This window comes from Anomaloglossus baeobatrachus, chromosome 2 (genome assembly GCF_048569485.1).
Source record: "Anomaloglossus baeobatrachus isolate aAnoBae1 chromosome 2, aAnoBae1.hap1, whole genome shotgun sequence".
Taxonomy (NCBI): domain Eukaryota; kingdom Metazoa; phylum Chordata; class Amphibia; order Anura; family Aromobatidae; genus Anomaloglossus; species Anomaloglossus baeobatrachus.
Window position 1 is genome coordinate 174,087,168 of NC_134354.1, and position 27,633 is coordinate 174,114,800.

The following is a 27,633-nucleotide window of genomic DNA, read 5'->3' on the forward strand; positions in this document are numbered from 1 at the left end:
GATATCTCCTCCGCTTACTCCACTTTCAACATAGAGATAACAGCAACACTAAGGGTGGTGTCACACACACCGACGACGAAAAGGTCCAGCCAACCTGGTGTTTTGGGATGTCTAGACTCTCATACAACTGCAGAAGTTCAAGCCAAACACACCCTTAAGGTGGTGTCACACACAGTGACGACAACAACGACGTCGCTGCTACGTCACCATTTTCTGTGACGTTGCAGCGACGTCGCTGTCGCTGTGTGTGACATCCAGCAACGACCTGGCCCCTGCTGTGAGGTCGCCGGTCGTTGCTGAATGTCCAGCTTCATTTTTTGGTCGTCGCTCTCCCGCTGTGAAGCACACATCGCTGTGTGTGACAGCGAGAGAGCGACGAAATGAAGCGAGCAGGGAGCAGGAGCCGGCATCTGGCAGCTGCGGTAAGCTGTAACCAGGGTAAACATCAGGTAACCAAGGGAAGACCTTTCCCTGGTTACCCGATATTTACCTTCGTTACCAGCGTCCGATGCTTCACGCTGACAGTACCGGCTCCCCGCTCTCTGCACATGTAGCTGCAGTACACATCGGGTAATTAACCCGATGTGTACTGTAGCTAGGAGTGCAGGGAGCCAGCGCTAAGCAGTGTGCACGGCTCCCTGCTTTCTGCACATGTAGCACAGCGACGCGTGTCGTTATGATCGCTGCTGCGTCTGCTGTGTTTGACAGCTAAGCAGCGATCATAACAGCGACTTACAAGGTCGCTGTTGCGTCACAGAAAATGGTGACGTAACAGCGACATCGTTGTCGCTGTCGCTATGTGTGAACCCAGCTTAATAAGCTTTAAACATTATCTTGGTGATATAAAACATATTGATAAAAATATAATTTATTAGTAAACAAACCTAAGAGTAAGATGGTAAAATGTTTTGAAATCTACATAATATTTGTTCTTGTTTTGTTTTACAGCTCATCATCTCATGACTTAACAAACTCTTGGGACCAATCCAACCTGCACAGAACATCTGAACATTTTAGTTCAGTGGGTAGCATGGACAGTATTGACCAGACCTACCAGTTTGGCAGACTATCTTCTGCGAAATCGAATAACAGCATAGACAATATAGGTAACCACAGTAAGAGGGATTCAGCATATGGATCTTTCTCCACCAGCTTTATCACCCCAGACCATGCACTGTCTAAAAGTGGATCTGTTTCAACTGAAAATATATTGTATAAAATTAATGAATGGGACAATACAAAACAAGGACCTACAAAGACTGGGCAATTTGTCCATGAATCCAAGGGTGCAGAAGATAAACAGGGATACCAGTCTCCCTCTACATTCTATGAGCGTAACAAGTCTCCAAGAGTAGATGATAATGGAGAGACAAAACATTCCGGGAGATCGAGTTTTGGACCAGTTTGGCATGTTCCTGATAAGAAAAAAACATCATCTTCACCTCCCCCACCACCACCTCCACTTCGCAGCGATAGTTATGCCATTACTAAAACCCATGAGAAGCCTCATACACATTCAGAATTAACAAGCACACAGCACTTTAATGTTGCAAACAAGTCTCATTCAAGAGTTGACTGGAGTTCAGATCTTCCCGGTTACCAGCAAAGACATATCATAGGACCAGATAGGAACGTAGTAGATGTTAGACAAATCAGTAATTCTTCTTATCAGTCAGAAATCAATTTGGATCAAATCGGGTCCTATCAAGACAAATATCATAATGTTGCACCTCATTCCAATAGATTACAACTTTCTCAGTCCACCACAGATGTAAGGTTTGCACAGCCATCGTACAATTACCACCACCAGCGACAGTACAGTGATGAAAGCACTTTGTTTCAAAATTCTAGAGCTTCAGCCTCTATTAAAGCACAACCTCAGCAAGTGACCTTTTATTCTGGAACTCATGAGTTGATGGTAGACCCAGCGCATGCTTACGGTTCACATCAGCGAAGAAGCTCCAGTAATTCTGAAAGCAATATTGGGTTAAAGGTAAAAGGAAATGGTAATGGACAGAGTCGTGTTACAGGAACCAAACTGCCACCTCAGGGAAGCATCACACAACATCCATACAGAGAGGAGTTTAGTAAAGTAGATGTCTCCGATCGAAGATCTATCTCTCAAGATAATACTGCCCTAAAGACCACTTATTCTCTACCTCAACAGAACAATCCGCCTTCACCAGAAAACTGTGAGAAATATAGTCCTAAAATGTCCGGGAAAAAAGACTGCCATTCCGGCAGTAATGAGAGGATAAAGCCGAGAAAAAGCAGTGATTACTACGAAGAACAATATGATAGCCATAATTTTTCACAACATGACCAGGCAAACAGGGCTATCTCAAGCAATAAGTATAGATCACATCAGAAAGATTATTCTTGGAATGAAGAAGAAGAAAGCAAGATAACACCTCAGATTACCCCTATGTTACATTCTCTAGCCCAGGAAGGAAGAAATCGATCCGTAAGCTCCCCAGATACAAATGAAAAACAGCTATTCACAGAGGCAAGCAAACAATCAAGAAGAAGCGACCGATTTGCAACAACTCTAAGGAACGAAATTCAACAGAGACGAGCTCGTTTGCAAAAGAGCAAGAGTACAGCAGCATTAACTGAATCGAACGAGGGAGAAGATGCAGAAAACTGGAACCAGGATTCTTTAGAAAGTGTTACCCCTTCTTCTGATGGTTCTTTTTCTAATACGTACAAAAACCATTTAAAGGAGGCTCAAGCCAGAGTTTTAAGGGCTACTTCTTTCAAGCGACGAGATTTAGAACCCAGTTTTGTAGACCCTACACTTTCTCCAGAACGAAGAAGCCAGGGGTATAGCATTTCAAAGCCTGTGTTCCCTCAGGAAGCCACATCATACCAGTTTGACAATAGTCAACCAAAGCAAAGTACAGCAACAAGCAACTCGCAAAACATAACTCGCATTGGTGGCCGAAAAAGATTTACAACACAACAAAAACTTAAATCCTACTCTGAGCCTGAAAAGATGAATGAAGTTGGGATTTATGAAGATAATCTCCAGTTTCAAAGCAGAGATGCCACTCAAGGAGCAGTTGGTTCTTTTGCAGATAGATGGAAATTTTTTGAAGAGACAAGCAAAAGTACACCACCTCAAGCTGCTCCGAAACCACCGCCCTTGAGTGTGACAGAAGTCAATGTCAAGTATGAGACGCACAATGTCAAGGATAATGAAAAAGAATCTGATGAATCTTGGCATCAAAAGAGATCTCGGGCTGCATCTCTAGGCTTTGAACATCTGCCTAAGGATAGAAGTCATAAAGATGAATTTCATCATGGGGTTAGTTATAAATCTACTGATAATATCATACCACATCAACCTTCGAGATTAGGCACTTTTGCAGAATACCAAGCATCATGGAAAGAGCAAAAGAAGCCTTTAGAGAGGAAGAATTCGGGCAGATGCCATTCAGCTGATAACATTCTGGATACTGACTTTGATCAGTCTCAAAAGTCGCAATATATGCATGAAAGGTCAAGGTCATCTCCTACAACTGACTTCTGCACTCAGGTAAATTTGTTTCTCTTCCATTGTCCTGTTTCATCTGCATATTGGTAAAGAAAATAAGAGGGTACAAGCCTGCCCTTCTCACAGTGATTGATGGCTAGCTGTTGTGTAAGTAGCCTGTCAATCACTGGGAGGAAGGTGTCGGGAGTGCGTTCCTCATAATTACAATGTACTGAAAAACTGTCTGGCGTATCAGCTCTGCTGACATTGAAATACTTGTGGTTTTTAGAACTCTGGCTTGTACTGTTCCTCTGGTTTTCCTACAAGCAATATTGACAATTGGGTGTTCTTATTCGGGGGCGTGCCTCTGCACAATCTCATGGTGTCCAACCAGTGCTGACCATATGCTGTGCAAGGACACACCCCCGACTAGCGACACCCCATTGTCAATTGTTTCATAAATAACAGACGCCTGGAACAATGCAGAGTTCTATATATATATATACTCCAGAATTGTTTATTATTTACTAAAACAGTCAACACATCCTCTTTAAAAACTGACGTGTTCTTGAAAAGTGACCGCAGCAACAATATAATGTATAAACTTATCCCATCAGTCAGAGAAAAGAAATCCAAGAGATGAACAAGTTTTACATTGGTCCAATTTTCACCTAATCCTAATATATACATTTCTAAATGAAGGTTTTCCAAACAGGCTTAGCAAGCCTTTGTCTTTTTCTAATTCTATAATATGTTCTGCTCCCCACCCCAGACGTGACCATGTATCACATATTTGATCAGATGTTGGTGCCTGGGAGCAAACTCCAACTTTTTCTTTGAAACAAATTTTCTGACTTGCATTACAGTACACTTTTTTTTTTTTAATTTATTTTTTATTTTGTTAACCATAATCTATAAGAAATTATATAAAATTAACCCGTCTTTTAAAAAAGAAAAATTAAACCAGCGCCAAACAACGATCAGTACTTTCAGTGAATGAGTTTCAGAATACCAATGAGGTTCAAATATGGAGAGAAAAAGGTTAATAAACCGCTTTGCCGTAGAAAGGAGGATCCCTGTAGAAGGAATGATTTTGTCTACGCGTTTCAAAGCCTTATGATTTGTCCTGAGGAAGAAGCCATAAGGCTTTGAAACGCGTAGACAATAAAATCATTCCTTCTACAGGGATCCTCCTGTCTGCGGCAAAGCGGTTTATTAACCCTTTTCTCTCCATATTTGAACTGCATCTCCACGTGGATTCTGCCTGACTCTGACTCTCACAAACAACCTCACCAGGTGAGTCTACCCTTACAGCACCTTGCTAACAGTGTTTTAGGATAAAAGGGTGCTTTACACCCTGCGACATCTCTAACGATATATCGTCGGTGTCACGTCGTTAGTGACGCACATCCGGCGTCGTTAGCGACATCGCAGCGTGTGACAGCTAGGAGCGACGATCAACGATCGCAAAAACGTCAAATCGTTGACACGTCGCTCCTTTTCATAATATTGTTGGTGGTGCATACCACTGGTTGTTTGTCGTTCCTGCGGTGTCACACATTGCTGTGTGTGACACCGCAGGAACAACGAACATCTCCTTACCTGCGTCCACTGGCAATGAGGAAGGAAGAGGGTGGGTGGCATGTTCCGGCCGCTCATCTCTACCCCTCCTCTGCTATTGGGAGGCTGCTTAGTGATGCCGCTGTGACGCCGAACAAACCTCCCCCTTAAAGGAGAGATTGTTCGGTGTGACCAGCGACGTCACTAAGTAGGTATGTGCATGTGACGCTGCCGTAGCGATATTGTTCGCTACGGCAGCAATCACCCCCATGACGAAACAGCGACGTGGGCAGGTGCTATTGCTAGCGATGTCGCAACGTGTAAAGCACCCTTTAGACCCTATTTGCGCTTACTGTGTCTTCCAGCCCTTTTAAACCAGAATACCAATGAGAGAATATGGACCTATGGGTATGTTCACACGTTGCGTTTCTGCATCAAAAACAAAAGCCTGTATTTTTTACTCAATGTTACGTGCATTTTTACATACGGCTTTGTTTGCATTTTTCACCCATTCATTTTAATGGGTTAAAGTCATTTAAAAAATGTTAAAGAATTGACATGCTGCATATTGGTAAAATCATAGCAAGGATCAAAATACTTGCTGAAATAACCCAGCGTATGCATGGGATTTCAGAAATCTCACGGATTATGCTGCTACTGTAAAATGCTACATAATTTATACACTGTGTAAAATCCGCAGCAAAAACACCAGATGATAACATATCTAGGAATACTGGTTTAATTGTATGACCTTGTGCTTATACCGATGGGGAAGCTTTACTGATACATGAAACAATAAGCTCATGTGAACTGAAACCACAAAGCCAACACCTAAGCCACTGTTACACACTGCTGCAATAGTCTCTGTGATCCCAGTGGGCGCACCCAACCAGCCACAGAGACTCCGCTTCCAACATGAACATGCTCTGAGATGGATCCTTTTTTTTTTTTTTTTGTGTATTCCATTTTTTTTCCCCCCTCAAGTCCAGAACTTTTCCTTGGTTTTTAACCATTTAAACAAAATGAATTAGACGGGTGCCAAATCACGATAGGTTAACCCCTTCACGACCGGCCGATTTTGCGCTTCCGGGTTGTTTTTTCTTTTGCCTTCCTTCCACGAGCCATGACTTTTTTTTTATTTTTCAGTCAATATGGTCTTGTGAGGGCTCGTTTTTTGCAGAACGAGCTGTACTTTTCAATGAAACCATGAGTTTTACCATACAGTGTACTGGAAAACTTCAAAAAAATTCCAAATGTGGTAAAATAACATGCAAAAAAAAAAAATGCAAATGCAGTATTTTTTGAGATATTTTATTCACTGTGTTCACTATATGGTAAAACTGATGTGTGGGTGGGATGTCTAAGGTCGGTGCGAGTTCGTGGACACCAAACATGAATAGGTTTACTTTTATCTAAGGGGTTAAAAAAAATCAGACGTTTGTCCAAGAAAAATGGGGTACGTTTTGCGCCATTTTCCGTGACCCATAGCGTTCTCATTTTTTCAGAATCTATGGCTAAATAACGGCTTATTTTTTGCATCTTGAGCTGACATTTTTAACAGTACCATTTTTGCACAGGTGCTACGTTTTGATCGTCTGTTATTGCATTTTGCGCAAAATTTGTGGCAACCAAAAAAACGGAGTTTTGGAGTTTGAAATTTTTTTGCCGCTATGCCATTTACCAATCATATTAATTGGTTTTATATTTTGATCGGGCATTTCTGAACCAGGGCTGTGGAGTCGGTAAGCCAAACCTTCGACTCCGACTACTCAATTTCTCTTGCACTGACTCCAACTCCGACTCCGACTCTGACTCTGACTCCTACATATATTGCTTATAGTTAGGTGAAAAATTTACTGTAGTACATGAACATGTGTATGTGAACATCAGACATTTAATAATTTTTATGATACAATAATATATTTGGATAGAACATAAAATATATTTATTGGATTCAACTTTAGAACACAAACTGTAATAAATTGTAAATATGTAATATATATGTAATCTACTGTATATTACATAGTGTATCTTGTGTGTGTATTTATCGTGTGTGTGTGTGTGTGTGTGTGTGTATATCTATATATATATAGATATATAGATATATAGATTTATATATGTATGTATTGCATATTTACAATTTATTAGTTTTTTGTGTTCTAAAGTTGTATTCTAATAAATATATTTTATGTTCTATCCAAATATCTTGATTATTGTATCATAAAAATAATTAAATGTCTGATGTTCACATTGTACTACAATACATTTTTCACTTAAATATAAGCATTATACTAAATTTTATTATTTAGTAAAATATTCAGCACATTCTGCATTGCACTACTGTCCCCAATTTATTATATATTTTAGGAGTCTGAGTCGGTGCATTTTATACCGACTCCGACTCCACCAAAATGAGCTCCGACTCCGACTCCACAGCCCTGTTCTGAACGCGGCGATACTAAATGTGTGTATATTTTTTTACTTTTTTTTAACCCTACGATTTTCAATGGGGCAAAAGGGGGGTGATTTGAACTTTTTAGGTTGTTTTTTCAAAACTTTTTTTTTTTCATTTTACTAGTCCTCCTAGGGGGCTATAAACCTTCAACATTCTAATCGCTCATTCTTTTCTCCCTATCCGAGCAGCACCGCACTGATCGGGAGAAATGATTATCTCTTGTAACCCGCAGTACTTGGCTGCTAGTTACAGGACCTGAGTCATGTGAGCTACAGGAGTCATCACATGACCCTGTGCTACCATGAAAACCATCGAATCCACTTGAGCATGTCATGTGACTTCCGGCGGCGGCATGTGAGTATGCGATTACCGCGTTCGCCGTTAAAATGGCACTTTAACATCTTGACAGCGCCATTTAAGGGGTTAACAGGTACTGGTGGATAGCTATACCACTCGTACATGCGAGGCATACATGTCAGCTGTACAAATCAGCTGACATGTGCGCGGATCCCCACCTGCAGCAGCAGCTGGGGATTAATACTATGACCGGTAGGACGTAAGATTACGGCCCGTGGTTGTCCGCTACTTGGACAATCCCTTCTCATTCCCCATGTTCACCCCCGTAAAAATCAAAAAGCTTATACTTGCCTATGGCACTAGCGCCGTTCTAGCAATATCACAATTTGGAGCTCAAGTGACATTAAAGCGGTATTCCCATCTCCAGGATCCTATGTCAGTATGTAATAGGTGTAATAATAATATTAGCAAATACCTCCAATTAGAAATGTAGTATAGTTCTCTTGATTAGCTATGTCTCTCAACTCATGCAGTTCATTGCAGTGGCTTAGGTATCTATGGTTACAAACATGAGTAACTGTCACTATATGAATTGTTGTAACTATGGATACCTAAGCTACTGCAATGCCCTGCACATGAGGTAAGAGACGTAGTTAATCAGGAGAACTATACTACATTTCTAATTGGAGGTATTTGCTACTATTAATAATAATTAATAATAATATACCTACTACATATTGTGATAGGATCTTGGAAATGGAAGTACCCCTTTTAAGTAACTAACAGGAAGCTAGCTGTCACTCACTTCCTATTAATTACTTACATGTCCGATGGCGAGGGGAGAGAACCTGGGGGTGATTGTTACAGGGCTCGCATGTTATAATGGCAACGAAGCCCCTAGAACTTGAGCACTGACATCGCTGGAATGCGCCAACACCTGAGGTTTTTTATATTTTTGAGGGAGAACTTTGGGAATCAGAAGGGGTAGTTCAATAAGTGTACAACCCTTTTAAAGGGATTCTGTCACCAGGTTTTTGCTCCGTCATCTGAGGGCAGTATAATGTAGAGACAGAGACCCTGACTCCTGGAATGTGTCACTTACTGAGCTGTTTGCTGTCATTTTGATAAAATTAGTGGTTTTTTTCTGCTGCAGATGTAGCAGTTATACAGAGCTCATGAATATGCTGGAGTACCTGGTAGCACACAAAGTAGTCCTCTAATGATAATCTACTGCTGCTTAATCTGTGAAAACAACACTAAGCAGCCCAGTAAGTGACACATTTTCAAATACAGGAAAAGTGCTGAAGAATATAGTGGGTGGGCACTGTGGAAGAGCTGCTGCTGCCTGAGGAGACTGTTGGAAGGACTTTTTACTCGTCGACGAAGAATGTGCTGAAGAGCAAAGATACAGCCCTATGTTTATAAATATGTAAATTGAGAGCAAAATTTTATTACAATGAAAACAAACCTGTAAATTATGTAAAATATGCTGTTATTGCATTAAATGGGTTTACAGGACTGTAATATTGATGTCCTTTCCTTAGGATATGCCACCAGTATCACATCTATATTCTCGACGATTAAAGGCTTTATCCCAAACTCAACTTATCCCCTGGATTCTAGGTGCTAACTAGTGATGAGCGAGCACTACCATGCTGGAGCGCAGTTGGGTCCTCGGATGGGCATGGCTTGAGTACTCAAGTATAATGGAAGTCAAAGGGGACCTGGAGCATTTTTCCAGGAACTCTTCCGGAAACCTGCTTTAGTTCCCCATTGACATCCATGATACTTGAGTTCTCGAGTTGCGCCCATCCGAGGACCCAACTACTCTCAACGAGTACTGAGCATGGTAGTGCTCGCTCTTCACTAGTGATAACTTACTAATTGTTGGAAATCTAACCACTGCGAATCCCAATGATCCCGAGATTAGAGGTCTGTATGCCTCCTCTGGATTGTCAGTGGGATTGCTGGAAATAGCCGAATACAGCACTGTGCTTTCTCCGCTATTCACATAATTTGTACTCGCAGCAAAAAAGGGCAACCAGTCCAGTTAGCCCAGGCCAACACATCTAATGCACAAACAGGATGCAGACAAGCCTCTCAACATGATGGACACTTCACAGGTGCAAGGTAAATTGCACACTAGTGGCGCGCATAGGGCACTGTTCACACTCGTATGCGCATGGTATCCAGCCAGCAACCTATTACCACGCCCTTACTATTAGATTAGGCGGGTTACCCGGACACTACTCACTGCAGCACGTAAGGGACAGAAATTCCACTATGCACGGCCGTATTAAGAGGCCCGGCTGCACCCCGCATAATCAAAGTGCAAAAAAATACATATAAAATATATGTGAGGTATTAGTTTGTAAATTGGCCAATGTACGTAAGCCCACAATCCTCATCACGGATCCTCACGCTTGCGGGTCCCTACACTGATAAATATCAAAAATAGCAACAAGGAGAGGAGGTAAAAACTCCCCCAAAAATGTATTCTAAAATGTACTCACAGCAAAAAAGGGCAACCAGTCCGGTTAGCCCAGGCCAACATATCTAATGCACACTAGTGGTGCGCATAGGGCGCTGTTCACACTTGTATGCGCATGTTGAGAGGCTTGTCTGCATCCTGTTTGTGCATTAGATGTGTTGGCCTGGGCTAACTGGACTGGTTGCCCTTTTTTGCTGTGAGTACATTTTATAATACATTTTTGGGGCAGTTTTTATCTCCTCTTCTTGTTGCTATTTTTGATATTCACATAATTTAATTTAATCGTATGAACGTATACCTTATCATCATATAAAAATAAACACCAGACAATAGACAGTGATTGAAAAATATCAAAAGGATAAAAATCAAAGTTGAATATCAAGATTTTCTATATATGCAATAGCGTTATCATTTACAGTATAGAAATCCTTCTTGTCACCATGGTAGGATCTCAGGGGGCACTCCTCAACAATGTGCTGGATAGTTTCACGATCTGCTCCATAAAAAACCTCACAAACTTTGGATGGAGTGGAGACCAAGCACGTGGACCTCTTCTCCTTGAAAAGTGGGGCTGCTGTTATTTACATTTCCGAGCCACAGTCTCAGGATTGCTGGGGATAATGGTGTTAAGACCCCATGCGATCAGCAGAATCCTAAGCGTTATGGATGACTTGTAAATAACCCCTGATTAAAGGGGCCCTTGTTGCATGTGGCTGTCAGCGGAGATTTGGTCATAATTCCCATTCACCTCATTGGTAATAGTCGCCTCTCCTCTGACGGCAGGTCCCCCGGCCTAGAGAATATACATTTCTAGCATACCGTCTGGAGATGTGTGAGATGGGAATGCCTCTTTAAGGCCTCTGGTAAGGATGTGGTGGTTGCAGAAAGGTCGTTGTAGGCCTAACATGTACTTTGTGGGTACACGTTTAGCTTTCCTATGTGCACAGCTTCAAGTTAAACAAAATGTTTACATACAGTATAATTACATGGCCAAAAAGACGTCCATCCCGATCAACAGATTATTATGTGTGTTGATCTAGACGAAGGCAAAAACAGGCTTGTGTGAGGTAGGGAGGAGAATAAATACCTGCTACCCATATGAAAGCAATCCACTGTGCGAGGGATAATTAGCACGGCACTACACACCTTTTTAATTAATTTAAAGGAAATATATCACCATGCAGGCACCAATATTTTTTTTTCTAATCTGATTTAATTTTATGATGGCAGATTTTTTTTTTTTTTTTTTTTCTGCACATATGAGTGGCCATTTTGTCTAAGCAGCAGTTGAAGTAGTTTTAGCATAAGTTCGTACACATGCAACGTATAGGAGCGTGTTCATGCTGGGGGCACTTAACAGACAAAACCTAAGATAGAACCTTAATGAGCATATATCTTATTTTTTGGTTTATAAAACGCACCGGATTATAAGACAAACCCCAAATTCAGAGCAAAAGAGGGTGGGAAAAAAAGGGGTGTCTGTCTTATAATCTGGTGGAGTCTTACCGGAGGGGGCGGCAGCGGTGCTGCAGCGACGTTACAGGAGGCAGGGGCGGTGGGTGTCCCAGATGCTGTCCCAGAAGCTGTTGGCTGTGCTAGGACTCGGGCTGCATTGGCTGCAGTCGGTGAGTGCGTCAAAGAAATGGCGCCTGGGGTTAGCGTGTGCGCAGATTTGAGCTCTCGGTTCAATGGCAAGCAGAGATCTGATCTGCGTAAGCACCACCTCCGGGCGCCATTTTCTTTAAGGCCACTGCGGCGTGCGCAGATGAAATCTTGAGCCAAGAGCTACATCTGCGCACGCGCCGACTCCGGGCACAATTATTTGAAGTCCCCACCGCCCACCCCGCAGATCCCGCACAGCCGCCCCAGCACCAGATGCTGCACATACCGCACAGCAGCCCCAGTTCTAGTCACCGCAGACCTTGCACAACCACCCTAGCACCAGCCGCCACAGACCCCGCACAACCACCCCAGCACCAGCCGCCGCAGCCCCTACACAGCCGCCGCAGCACCAGCCCAGCCACTGCAGCCCCTGCACAGTCGCCGTAGAATTCCCCCGACCTCCTGCATGCCCTCTCCAGCACCCCCGGTAAGCTACATTCAGATTATTAGACGCACCCCTCACTTTCTCCCAAATTTTTGGGAGGAAAAGTGCGTTTTATAATCTGAAAAATACGGTATACTGCTGTGAGTAAAGCCCTGCTCAGTTGGTCCAATTCCGGTCTGCAGCCGGAAGGACCAAAGCTACAACAACAATAAAGGTATTTAAGTTTACAGGTGCAGAGTAGATTGCAGAAGTATATTAGGGAAGTGTTAGTTAAGGAGACTTAGGATAAAAGAAATGTGGTCACATTAGTAGTGAAAAACCGCTTTAAGCTAAGCAGCACATTTGGTTTAAAGGGATTGTCCGGTCTAAAATGACAGTTTGCAGTCACTCTGTGACTGCAGACTTGTGACTCCTCATATCGCAGGCACTATACACTTGCATTGACCAAGGCTTCGCCCTCTAGTTGGATTCTGGCTGGATTCTGCATATCACATACTCATGGCCACGTGACCGCCATTCCTGGCTCTGACACCGGAGAAAGTGCAGTATGAGGATTGAGAAGTCTGCAGACATATAGTCACGTATAGTGACTGCAGATTTGTCGGTTTAGACTGGACAACCCCTTCAAAGAATTAGCACAGTGCCACAATTTATTTTCTGCTGATAGAATATCCCTCCATTATAGTGCCGATAGCTGCATATTTTTTGAGGATTCCTCCTGTTTGGTAAAGGGCTCACTGGATTATCCTCTGGTCTCCTGGTGGACCAGTGGGACTGCAAATTCTTACTATATTTCTACATACTAATTAGATGAGGTTTAGACTTTCTTTTGCCAAAGTAAACAATCCTAACCTTTCTTGTCGATGCCACCCACCCATGTCCTTAATGAAATAAAAACTCCAGTAAGGCGTGTTCCCTGCACGTTGCCAGCTCTTCCATTCAATGGTAGTGAGATTTCCTCAAGACTTCAGAGACACAGCATTGTATTCTGTAGGCCAGACAAAAGGGGCACTTACGCTGCAAGATAATCGCGAACATGTGTTGTTAAAAATGTCATTTCACGATAATCTCGGCATGTCAACAGGCTGCCGATCTCCCGATGAACGAGCAAAACACTCAAAACATGAATGGTCATTGTTCTGGGCCTTGCATCGCTCTGTGTAAACAGGACTCTGCCGAGAACAATGGCAGCCCATGCGCTCTGAGCGATCTACTACAGATTGCTCGCTGCATCATTTACTTTGGTCTGCCTGTGCAAAAAGGCATCTAAACACCTGCTGCCGATTGGTGGTCGTATCCTGCCACCGGTCGGACTGTGGCACAAGCTCCTTCTGAAAAACTTCCAAATTGACAATTACAATATGTGATTTAATTTAATTTTTACACGTAATATGGTTAGTTAATCCATTCAGTAGCGTGCGCGCACTGCGTTTTTTGCTGCGTTTGTGCGCAATTTTTGGGTGCAGTTTTGGTCTCAAAACTGCATGAATTTCCTTCCCCAGCAAAGTCTAGGAGATTTCATTTTTGCTGTCTGCACAGTGCAGGTTTTTTTGGCTGCGTCTTTGTGGTGACCACAAAGATGCAGCATGTCAATTCTTTCTGCGTTTTTCACTACATTTTTCACCCATTGAATGCATCGGAAGAAACGCAACAAAAAACGCACAAAAACGCATGTGGGGTTTTTCTATCCGTTTTTCGGGTGGGTGCGTTTTTGTGTGTTTTTTGGGGGCTAAAAACGCTGTATCTTTGTGGTCGGAAAAAAAGGCAGTGTGTGCACATAGCCTTACTGATCTCTTAATAAATTTGGCACATCCTACTCCAGTGGGCTTATAGGTGCGTGCCTGGCATATGAAACGCTAGCCTGCATATGTAGGTTATCGTACAATCCACTAGCTCTTCACTATATTTAAATTCCTGATTCACATGCTCTGGAAAAGCCTCACATGGAATAATACCTTTTAAATCCACAGCATGTTGATTATTGATCCTCAGTAAAAAAGCACTAAATTAGGTCTATTGAATAATAATTGGGCTCATGGGGACCAGTTTTCCAGTTGCACCAGAAATTGCACCAGAAGTTCAAGTATCCACTGACAATTTCTATCACCGTTGTCTCCAATTATATATTGACTGTGTAAACCTGTCCTAGAGGTATCCCTATACATTAGTGCAATATTGACACAGCCAGACTATTTTGATAGGTCCAGCCAACCTGGTGTTTTGGGATGTCTAGACTCTCATACAACTGCAGAAGTTCAAGCCCAACACACCCTTAAGGTGGTGTCACACACAGTGACGACGACAACGACGTCGCTGCTAAGTCACCATTTTCTGTGACGTAGAAGCGATGTCCCGTCGCTGTGTGTGACATCCAGCAACGAGCTGGCCCCTGCTGTGAGGTCGCCGCTCGTTGCTGAATGTCCAGCTTCATATTTTGGTCGTCGCTCTCCCGCTGTGAAGCACACATCGCTGTGTGTGACAGCGAGAGAGCGACGAAATGAAGCGAGCAGGGAGCAGGAGCCAGAGTCTGGCAGCTGCGGTAAGCTGTAACCAGGGTAAACATCAGGTAACCAAGGGAAGACCTTTCCCTGGTTACCCGATATTTACCTTCGTTACCAGCCTCCGCCGCTCTTGCTGCTAGTGCCGGCTCCCTGCTCTCTGCACATGTAGCTGCAGTATGCATCGGGTAATTAACCCTATGTGTACTGTAGCTAGGAGTGCAGGGAGCCAGCGCTAAGCAGTGTGCGCGGCTCTGCACATGTAGCACAGCGATGTGTCGTTATGATCGCTGCTGCGTCTGCTGTGTTTGACAGCTAAGCAGCAATCATAACAGCAACTTACAAGGTCGCTGTTGCGTCACAGAAAATGGTGACGTAACAGCGACGTCGCTGTCGCTATGTGTGAACCCAGCTTTACCCTTGCCCAGCGCACCTTTGCCCAGCGCACCTTTGCCCAGCGCACCTTTGCCCAGCGCACCCTTGCCCATCTCACCCGTACCCAGCACACCCGTCCCCACCACACGCAGAGGTAACTGTCAGGAGTCACGTTGACCACACATGTACTCTTGGAGGACTCGGGCAGGCATATGTTGTTGTTTGGAACGGAAGGAAGCTGTCGATTGAATACGCATATAACTTCCCACCATGTATTGTCACTAGTACAGTTAATCCAGTACTTCTCTTGTTTTGATAAATTGCTTTAAACAATTGATTGGAGACTTTTTACACCGAGGAAACACAAATTCCCCTGTTGGCACCATACCCATACAATGTCGTTTAAAGGATTGTACACTATTAAAATTCCCAAATCATTCACTTACATCCCGAACAACAGTTACATTTAATTTACTGACATTAGGGAAAATGCCTCCGTTTTTCAGGGACCACACCCCATTTGGTCACGATTACACCCCGTCAATTAGTCCTGGCCCCTGAGTGCTTCAGGCTTTGTCTTGTCGACGGCACAGGCTGCTGAAGCAACCCCAGTGATATCTATAAAACTATTTTTTTGGGTTCACAGAAATTTCAAATTTGGTATATGTGATCATAATGTAGAATTGTGTTATTGCAGCCATCATTGTGCCTTGGTCCTGCCCTGGCATCGTGGACAGGAAATGCTGCTGGCCACCAGAAATGTCCGTCATTATGGAGAGAAAAAAATTGATAAATTTATAATCGGGAAAAGTTGTCAGTGCCCTATCAAAGAGGTCCATACACAGTAGGTAGCTGTTGGCTGATCGATGGTTTGGCGAATCATTTGGCCGCAGCCATCTCTGTGGACTCCTCTGCCGAGCACTCCTGTGTTCTCAAGGACAGTGCTGGTGACTGGTTATCTCTGGGGAACAAAAGGATTGTCAGTCTGCGATTGGACACGTCAGATCCTTATCTCACCCATCATCTGTCAGCAGAGAGTCGGGTGGATAGACTGTAGGCTGAGCATGCCGGCATTAAGGTGGTGTCACACACACAGCGACGACGACAACGATATCGCTGCTAAGTCGCCATTTTCTGTGACGTAGCAACGACCTCAACAGCGATGTTGCTGTGTGTGACACATACCAACGATAAGACCCTTGCTACGAAATCGCTGCTCGCTCCTGAATGTTCCAGGTCATTTTTTGATCGCTGCTATCCCGCTGCGCCATGATAAGCTCAGCGTCCTTGTGTTTGACACTGCAGCAGCGACTGTCGCGACGACGCTGAAGGCAGTGACGTAGGACTGAAGGCAGGACAAGGGCGTGTTTTTGCGGTGTATTTTGCAACGCCCCCACGACTCCGATTGGTGGTTACAACAGCGTTCCGATTGGGTACCTTGCCGAAGGCGTTACAGTGATTTCATTCTTTAAGTTCCATTCTTTGTTCCACGTAGTAGATTCTCTGTCTGGTGTCGGTAGTGTGTCATTCTTTGTGGATCTGAATGAAATGAAATAGAATGAATGAAAGCACTACTGTGTCTTCCTTTGTTTGGCACGGTCACCCGATCAGGCGCTGCTGTAGTAATCACCAATCGGAACAGAGGGGCGTGAAAAGAGGCAACGCAAAACATGTCTAGGGGTAAACACCACGCCTCTATCAAGGTCTGAGTCGTCGCACAGCGACGCGTGTGACACCACACAACGACCGTCGAGGTCGCTATGATCGCTGCTCCGTCGCTGCTTAAAATTACATGTTTGACAGCTTACTAGCGATCATCTAAGGTCGCTGTTACGTCACAGGAAATGGTGACGTAACAGCGACGTCGTTGTCGTTGTGTGAGAACCCAGCTTTAGTCTAATGTGTATAAGAGCCTTAAAGGGGCTTTCCCATCTCCAAAATCCTATCCCGATATTTAGTAGGCGTAATAATAATAAAATTGGCACATACCTCAAATTAGAAATGTAGTATAGTTCTCCTGAAATAGTCATGTCAATTACCTCATGCGCAGGGCATTGCAGCCCAAGTAACCATGGTTACGACCACTCATGTAGTGACAGTTGTTCTTGGTAACCATGGATACCTAAGCTGCAATGCCCTGCACATGAGGTAGGAGACAAAGCTATATCAGGAGAACTATACTACATTTCTAATTGGAGGTATTTGCTAATATCATTACTATTACAACTACTACATGGGATAGGATCTTGGGGATGGAATACCTCTGTAAGGCTTTATTGACATGACAATTTATCTGTTTGGAGCAGAATTAATACAAACATATGGCGCAGACATTTCTACACCAAAAACATGTACATTGGCAGGAAAAGCACTGCTTAAAATATGCACTTTTTGCAGGCATTTATTTCCCATTCATTTAAATGGGTGAAAACGCTGAAAAAACACTGAATAATGGACATACTGCAGAGTTAGGCTAGTTTCACACTTGCGTTGTGCGGCATCCGTTGCATTGTGTTGTGTGACGGATGTAACGGATGCGTTGCATATAGTGGCACAACTGATACGACGGATACTGCAAAACATCGGAATCCGTTGTAGCTTTTTATTTCAACAATTACTCAACTGAGCATGATCAGTTGTGTAAAAACGGATCTGTCACAGGAATCCGTCAAATGATGGATTCCACCACCATAGGTTTCCATTATAAAAATTACGGACACCGACGGAATCCAGCACATTGCATTTTTTTGACGCTCATGGAAGCGCAGAAAAACGCTACATGCTGCGTTCTTTCCGCCCGGCGGATGCAACGCAGCGTCGGTCGGCGGATGCAACGCAAGGCCATCAGTCGCAACGCGTCGTCCATATAAGTCTATGGGAAGCAGCGGAATCCGTTAACAGATTCTGCTGTTTTCTAAAACGGCGAATTGCGACTGAAGGAAAAAAACGCAAGTGTGAAACTAGCCTTACAAATACTTGAAATCTGCAAGGAAAAAATAAACCACATGTACATGAGACTTCAGAAACCTCATTGTCTTTGCTGGTACAGTGAAACGCTACTTTTGTTAAAGCTGGAAAAACGCAACATGTGAACAAGCGCATACATGTAATGGGATCACTGTGAGCAGACGACGATCCTACACACGGATTTCTTTGGGGTCCCTTTGCTGGTTATTGTGGATGGCTGCCCGTTCCTCGTTCCGTGTGTGACACGGACGTGTGAGCGACTGAGCGCACTTATTTAGGACTTTGCTTTCTCGCAATCATTTTTAATACCAGTGACTTGAAGTGTCTGCGGTTTTCTTGGCTCTCCGCCTTGTGCTGTTTACACTGTATTCCAAGATAAGAGCACAAAGGCGAAGTGGCAGCAGATCTGCCGGAGTCATGTGGTGCAGTGCTAAGCCTGCAGCCGACGGCACACTATTGGCTTCATGCACTCCGGAGCAGACCAAACCCACAAACACGGGCTGCCATAATAACACATTTTCTCCATCCTGAAACTTGATGACTGCGTGTCTGACTGTGCGCTTTGAAATCATTTCTGCAGGGAGCAGTTGTAGAATCATCGAAGCAGACGAGCGTCGAGGGGGAAAATGCTGAGAGCGCTGGCTCCATAGACTGCAGCAATGCCGGAGGAGGCTCGTCTGTAAGGTAAGGTGCACGATCTTCCCCTGTTACCAGGGCAGACATTGCCAATCCCATACTACATCCAATAATAATGCAGGACTGCAGAGCATTGGACATCGCACATACTAACCTCATTACATGTCCTAGCATCCATATTATTACAGAGAGGACCCAATACCGACCTATATAAAGAATAGCACGTCCCTATATATCATGGCTGAGCCTCTTGTCTATTTCTTCTGTATATAGTAATATCTCGCTGTGTTATGTTGTATTGCATTTCCCATATAATGAATCACACAGGCAGAAGAACTAGTGAATTCCTCGGGGAGCACATCCTGTGTGTCGGGCACAATCGGCCCTTGTTCTGCCTCATGTATGGATGTATTCTCCTTTGCCTCCATTTGATTTCTAGATCAGTGTAGGAGGCATAAATCAGTGTCTGAAGTCGCCCGCTGTACAAGCCGTGTCTGATGTGTGTAATCCACCCACCGGGTGTGAGAGCTGCGGGAAGACGTTTCCACTCCTGCCCCGAATGTAAACCATGTGAATGTATATTTCTGAAGGATTTGTGGAATGCGGTGGTCTGTATTGCAGTGCCGCGGTATTGTAAAGATGAGACTGAACGGAAAGGGTTACTTCCATAGCACTGGGCGTGCTGGGGACATAGTAATGCTGTATAGATATGAATAGTCTATTAAAATGCATTCTGCTGTCAGGCCGTGTATAACATGCACACAGTCTCATATATACTCTGACCGCGGCGGTGAGAAGTGCCACTGTGCAGGGCCAAGTGTAGGACTCCGCAGGACATTACTACAAATGCACCATAGGACTATCAGGGGTCAGTAGATGTTTGCTGCAGTGGGGTATGTTCACACAGGACTGCAGATTTCTGCCTGCACATTTTACCTTTTTACATCGCAGAGCGTGAAATCCATAGCATAAAGTGATGATATGAAGATCTGCTGTGTTCAGATGACATATCCTTTGGGCAGTGTTTTCCTATTTACGGCTCTCCAGCTGTTACAGAACTTCTACTCCCATCTGTCAAGACATGATGGGCGATGTACTTGTGCAACAGCTGGAGAGCCACAGGTAGGGCAAGACGGCCTTAGGGTGTGTTCACACAAAATGTATTCATAGTGGAATTTCTATCTGGATTTTTTAATATTTGTAGCAGATCTTCCGGACAGAAAACCCGCTGGATATTTCAGTACCGGCATTGTGAGGGTAGTGTGTACACACTACATGGTAAACCCGCTCGATATTTCAGTACCGGCATTGTGGAGGTAGCGTGTACACACTGCATAGAAAACCCGCTGGATATTTCAGTAACTGCATTGTGGATGTAGTGTGTACACACTGCATAGAAAACCCGCTGGATATTTCAGTACCGGCATTGTGGAGGTAGCGTATACACACTGCAAAGAAAACCCGCTGGATATTTCAGTAGCGGCATTGTGGAGGTAGCGTGTACACACTGCATAGAAAACCCGCTGGATATTTCAGTACCGGCATTGTGGAGGTAGCGTATACACACTGCAAAGAAAACCCGCTGGATATTTCAGTAGCGGCATTGTGGAGGTAGCGTGTACACACTGCATAGAAAACCCGCTGGATATTTCAGTACCGGCATTGTGGAGGTAGCGTGTACACACTGCATAGAAAACCCGCTGGATATTTCAGTACCGGCATTGTGGAGGTAGCGTGTACACACTGCATAGAAAACCCGCTGGATACGTCAGTAATGGCATTGTAGAGGTATCGTGTACACACTACATAGAAAACCCGCTCGATATTTCAGTATCAACATTGTGGAGGTAGCGTGTACACACTACATAGAAAACCCGCTGGACATTTCAGTATCAGCATTGTGGAGGTAGCATGTATACACTACATAGAAAACCCGCTGGATATTTCAGTACCGGCATTGTGGAGGTAGTGTGTACACACTGCATAGAAAGCCGCTGGACATTTCAGTATCAGCATTGTGGAGGTAGCGTGTACACACTGCATAGCAAGCCGCTGGACATTTCAGTTTCAGCATTGTGGAGGTAGCATGTATACACTACATAGAAAACCCGCTGGATATTTCAGTAATGGCATTGTGGAGGTAGCGTGTACACACTACATAGAAAACCCGTTGGATATTTCAGTAACTGCATTGTGGAGGTAGTGTGTACACACTACATAGAAAACCCGCTGGATATTTCAGTAATGGCATTGTGGAGGTAGCGTGTACACACTACATAGAAAACCCGTTGGATATTTCAGTAACTGCATTGTGGAGGTAGCATGTATACACTACATAGAAAACCCGCTGGATATTTCAGTAATGGCATTGTGGAGGTAGCGTGTACACACTACATAGAATACCCGTTGGATATTTCAGTAACTGCATTGTGGAGGTAGTGTGTACACACTACATAGAAAACCCGCTGGACATTTCAGTATCAACATTGTGGAGGTAGCATGTACACACTACATAGAATACCCGTTTGATATTTCAGTAACTGCATTGTGGGGGTAGTGTGTACACGCTACATAGAAAGCCGCTGGACATTTCAGTATCAGCATTGTGGAGGTAGCATGTATACACTACATAGAAAATCGGCTGGATATTTCAGTAATGGCATTGTGTCGGTAGCGTATACATACTGCATAGAAAGCCGCTGGATATTTCAGTATCAGCATTGTGGAGGTAGCGTGTACACACTGCATAGAAAACCCGCTGGATATTTCAGTACCGGGATTGTGGAGGAAGCGTGTACACACTACATAGTAAACCCGCTCGATATTTCAGTATCAACATTGTGGAGGTAGTGTGTACACACTACATAGAAAACCCGTTGGATATTTGAGTAACTGCATTGTGGAGGTATCGTGTACACACTACATAGAAAGCCCGCTGGATATTTCAATACCGACATTGTGGAGGTAGCATGTACACACTACATAGAAAACCCGCTGGATATTTCAGTATTGGCATTGTGGAGGTAGCATGTACACACTACATAGAAAACCCGCTGGATATTTCAGTATTGGCATTGTGGAGGTAGCGTGTACACACTACATAGAAAGCCCGCTGGATATTTCAGTAATGGCATTGTGGAGGTAGCGTGTACACACTACATAGAATACCCGTTGGATATTTCAGTAACTGCATTGTGGAGGTAGTGTGTACACACTACATAGTAAACCCGCTTGATATTTCTGTATCAACATTGTGGAGGTAGCATGTACACACTACATAGAAAACCCGCTGGATATTTCAGTAATGGCATTGTGGAGGTAGCATGTACACACTGCATAGAAAACCCGCTGGATATTTCAGTACCGGTATTGTGGAGGTAGCATGTACACACTACATAGAAAACCCGCTGGATATTTCAGTACCGGCATTGTGGAGGTAGCATGTACACACTACATAGAAAACCCGCTGGATATTTCAGTACCGGCATTGTGGAGGTAGCATGTACACACTACATAGAAAACCCGTTGGATATTTCAGTAACTGCATTGTGGGGGTAGTGTGTACACACTACATAGAAAGCCGCTGGACATTTCAGTATCAGCATTGTGGAGGTAGCATATACACACTACATAGAAAACCCGCTGGATATTTCAGTAATGGCATTGTGGAGGTAGCATGTACACACTGCATAGAAAACCCGCTGGATATTTCAGTATCAGCATTGTGGAGGTAGCGTGTACACACTGCATAGAAAACCCGCTGGATATTTCAGTACCGGGATTGTGGAGGAAGCGTGTACACACTACATAGTAAACCCGCTCGATATTTCAGTATCAACATTGTGGAGGTAGTGTGTACACACTACATAGAATACCCGTTGGATATTTGAGTAACTGCATTGTGGAGGTATCGTGTACACACTACATAGAAAGCCCGCTGGATATTTCAGTATTGGCATTATGGAGGTAGCATGTACACACTACATAGAAAACCCGCTGGATATTTCAGTACCGGCATTGTGGAGGTAGCATGTACACACTACATTGAAAGCCCGTTGGATATTTCAGTAACTGCATTGTGGGGGTAGTGTGTACACACTACATAGAAAGAAGCTGGACATTTCAGTTTCAGCATTGTGGAGGTAGCATGTACACACAACATAGAAAACCCGCTGGATATTTCAGTATTGGCATTGTGAAGGTAGCATGTACACACTAGATACAAAGCCCGCTGGATATTTCAGTACCGGCATTGTGGAGGTAGCATGTACACACTACATAGAATACCCGTTGGATATTTCAGTAACTGCATTGTGGGGGTAGTGTGTACACACTACATAGAAAGCAGCTGGACATTTCAGTTTCAGCATTGTGGAGGTATCATGTACACACTACATAGAAAACCCGCTGGATATTTCAGTAATGGCATTGTGGAGGTAGCGTGTACACTACACACTACATAGCATACCCGTTCGATATTTCAGTAACTGCATTGTGGTGGTAGCGTGTACACACTGCATAGAAAGCCGCTGGACATTTCAGTATCAGCATTGTGGAGGTAGCATGTACACACTACATAGAAAACCCGCTGGATATTTCAGTACCGGTATTGTGGAGGTAGCATGTACACACTACATAGAAAACCCGCTGGATATTTCAGTACCGGCATTGTCGAGGTAGCATGTACACACTACATAGAAAACCCGCTGGATATTTCAGTACCGGCATTGTGGAGGTAGCATGTACACACTACATAGAAAACCCGCTGGATATTTCAGTACCAGCATTGTGGAGGTAGCATGTACACACTACATAGAATACCCGTTGGATATTTCAGTAACTGCATTGTGGGGGTAGTGTGTACACACTGCATAGAAACCCGCTGGATATTTCAGTATCAGCATTGTGGAGGTAGCGTGTACACACTGCATAGAAAACCCGCTGGATATTTCAGTACCGGGATTGTGGAGGAAGCGTGTACACACTACATAGTAAACCCGCTCGATATTTCAGTATCAACATTGTGGAGGTAGTGTGTACACACTACATAGAATACCCGTTGGATATTTGAGTAACTGCATTGTGGAGGTATCGTGTACACACTACATAGAAAGCCCGCTGGATATTTCAGTATTGGCATTATGGAGGTAGCATGTACACACTACATAGAAAACCCGCTGGATATTTCAGTATTGGCATTGTGGAGGTAGCATGTACACACTACATTGAAAGCCCGCTGGATATTTCAGTACCGGCATTGTGGAGGTAGCATGTACACACTACATAGAATACCCGTTGGATATTTCAGTAACTGCATTGTGGGGGTAGTGTGTACACACTGCATAGAAAGCAGCTGGACATTTCAGTTTCAGCATTGTGGAGGTAGCATGTACACACTACATAGAAAACCCGCTGGATATTTCAGTATCAGCATTGTGGAGGTAGCGTGTACACTACACACTACATAGTATACCCGTTCGATATTTCAGTAACTGCATTATGGTGGTAGCGTGTACACACTGCATAGAAAGCCGCTGGACATTTCAGTATCAGCATTGTGGAGGTAGCATGTACACACTACATAGAATACCCGTTGGATATTTCAGTAATGGCATTATGGGGGTAGTGTGTACACACTACATAAAAAGCCGCTGGACATTTCAGTTTCAGCATTGTGGAGGTAGCATGTATACACTACATAGAAAACCCGCTGGATATTTCAGTACTGGCATTGTGGAGGTAGCGTGTACTTACTACAAAGAAAACCCGCTGGATATTTCAGTATAGGCATTGTGGAGGGTGCGTGTACACACTACAAAGAAAACCCGCTGGATATTTCAGTATAGGCATTGTGGAGGGGGTGTGTACACACTACATAGAAAACCCGCTGGATATTTCAGTATCAGCATTGTGGAGGTAGCGTGTACTTACTACAAAGAAAACCCGCTGGATATTTCAGTACCGGCATTGTGGAGGGTGCGTGTACACACTACAAAGAAAACCCGCTGGATATTTCAGTTTGGCATTGTGGAGGGGGTGTGTACACACTACATAGAAAACCCGCTGGATATTTCAGTTCCGGCATTGTGGAGGGTGCGTGTACACACTAAGAAAACCCGCTGGATATTTCAGTACCGGCATTGTGGAGGGTGCGTGTACACACTACAAAGAAAACCCGCTGGCGATAAGAAATGTGAAGTCCGCTGATTCCACAGTGTGTTGTGCAAGGCGTGGAGTGTGCAGCGTATCCACACTGAAATCATTACTGGTTCCTGGCGCTGTGGATTTTGCGGCTTTTTCCCCTGGGTTTTTGTGCTATTATCCTCGGTGTATGCCTTGTCCCTGCAGAGTTAGGGAGATTTCACATTCTCCACCGTTGCCCTCCAGGTGACTTCAGCAAAATAATCTGTCAATATAGTGCATATGTTTCCTGCTGAGACTTCGGAAATGTGAATCTGCCCCGTCCTCCGCGATCTTTATCAGATTCATCACTGTGTAGAAGAAGCACTTAGTATAGTAATGCTAGAGTCACATTGGTGATCGCTCTAAACTATGGAGGCTGAACATGAAAACATAGGGGCTTTGTTTTGTAGGTAATTTGGTTAGTAAAGGAAGAAGCTGGCCTCGGACAGCCGTGTGTGCTCAGAAATTGGCTTTTCAAGGGTGAGTGAAAATGGGAAGTAGAAATGACTATAATGATTTTATGAACAGTACCGACACGGTTCATATGAAGGCCCAGCCATGTAATGGTCCGGGGTCTGGTACCCGCCATCCCTACCAATTTGCCCAGGCGGTGCCCAGACGTAAGCAGTTTACAGAGCGGCCACAGCACACATCCGTACTCTGCATTCATCGTTCTCTACAGCACCATTCCTATTGAAGTGACAGGGAAGGCACAGTATTCTAGACAACCCCTTTAATGTGCTATGGTACTTCGTAATAGAACTGTTTTTGTACTATACACCCTAAAAGATCTTTGTCTCTTTCCATCGATAAACACTTCACCCCCAAAAGTCAGTTATTAAGCACCTGCACTAAAGAGAAGACCTTAAAGGGGATATACACTTCTTGGTCAGAAATGGAGGAGTCGCCCATGTAAAATAAAAAAATAACAGTTACTCATCCTCTGGGTCTGCTCTGTTTGAATGATGTTGGTGCTGGTTCTCCCAGGGCTCACCTAACATTATGCCATGACATTATCAGTGACCACTGTTGGACTGCTACACTCACTTCTTTCGCCTACCCCACGTTCATCCAAGAAAAGTAAGAGCGCAGCAGCCCATAAGCAGCCGACGATTCGCTGCAGTGCTAATGCCACATAGAAACGTCACGCAAGCCCCGGGAGACCCTGCACCAATGTCACTGCAGGCGCACCAGGGAGTCTGTTGTTTTTATTTTACATGGGGGACTACTTACGGTAATTTAAAAAGGGGTTGGCCAGAAACTGCAGACCCCTGTAGAGTTGCAATCACGCGAAGGTCTATGGGGACATTGTATGAATTTTGACCTGTATTACTATAATTAGGAAGGTGATTAAATTGTTTAATTAAATCATGTGAGCCCATCTGCCAGCGACAAGGTGGCCTCATTAGTTGTGAGACACCACAAACAGAATAACCTACCCTCCAAAATTAAAGAGCAGGTAGGTCACACGATATGATCAGTCTCATGTTTGTAGGTATAGTGTAATTCTGTTGAGAATTCATACATTCAATGACACGCAGTTCTTCTTTATATACTTAAACATCTTATTTGCCATTTGTGTTAAGCCAAGGGGATATCTTGTGTCTGTGAATATTTATAATTAAGGTATGGGCTAATTCAGACGAGAAAATTGGCCAATGCATTGACTGGCCGAGCCGAGGGTCTCCTGACTCCGCAGCCTCATGCCTATGAGGCTGCCATGTTTGGGTCAGGAGACCTGCGGGCCAGTCCGTGCATTGGGGTCCGTATGCAGACCAATTTTCACTGACGACTGAATGAGTCCTAACTCGCATATATTGTTACACCACTGCTGACCATCTCGAATACTTTACAATGGAGTTTACCAGTACAACCATGCAATGACTGCTGGGATGTGGCAGTGGAGAATACTGGGCTTTGTGATGAAATAACTATAGAAGAAGATTATACGAAACATTTACTGTAGTTATATGGAGACCATTTGTGACTATACAGTGTACATAGGCTGGAGCTGCAGCAGTAATATCATGTAGTCACCAGATGAAATGACTAACTTGGCCCATTCTGCTAATTGTCCGTCTGATTGTCCTCTGACCCATGAGGATCCTTCTGAGATTTTTTTGTTCCTTGACAAATGTGCAATGAAGATGCTGGGCTGAGACTATCCAGTACTACTAATAATAATGGGGTTGTCCCATCAGGTGATCTCTGTCCATAAACCATTTGTGGTCTGTAGACCTCGAGAAGACACATTGCTTGGGACACACATCGTCAAACATGAGAAGACCTGCTGATAAACTGGGTCGGCGATTTTGAGCATGTCATAAGAGAGGGGGATTGTGTAAACCTCACCCAAAAATGGGTGTACCTGGGACAGCCTGAGCTTGAGAATTAAATGTCCCCATATTACCAACTTAATGGTAGGTACGCACTGGGGAACCTAGGCTATTTTCACAAAATACTGCCTCGTTCTTCAGGTCAGGACTGCTCTTGGAAGAAAAGGAATAGATATAGGTAGTCCTATAGAGATCCCTGCTGTATATATACATTTTGGATAGTAATATCATTTGTGCCTGTGATGCAAGCCATTGTGTGTAGGAGTGAATGGCATCCAGTGTCCTCTCCAGTGAACTGAGGGCTGTAATAAGA

The 27,633-nt window shown here is 43.9% G+C and overlaps 1 protein-coding gene across 4 annotated transcripts in view; it reads left to right on the forward strand.

Moving 5' to 3' along the window:
- Positions 1 to 27,633, forward strand: part of SHROOM2 (shroom family member 2) — a 256,754-nt gene that overhangs the window by 167,007 nt on the left and 62,114 nt on the right. For all 4 annotated transcript variants that reach the window (XM_075335491.1, XM_075335489.1, XM_075335488.1 and 1 more), the window contains 2 exons: positions 949 to 3,538; positions 18,746 to 18,849. In XM_075335491.1, the coding sequence (XP_075191606.1) occupies positions 949 to 3,538; positions 18,746 to 18,849 (2,694 nt within the window). The remainder of the gene's footprint in view (positions 1 to 948; positions 3,539 to 18,745; positions 18,850 to 27,633) is intronic.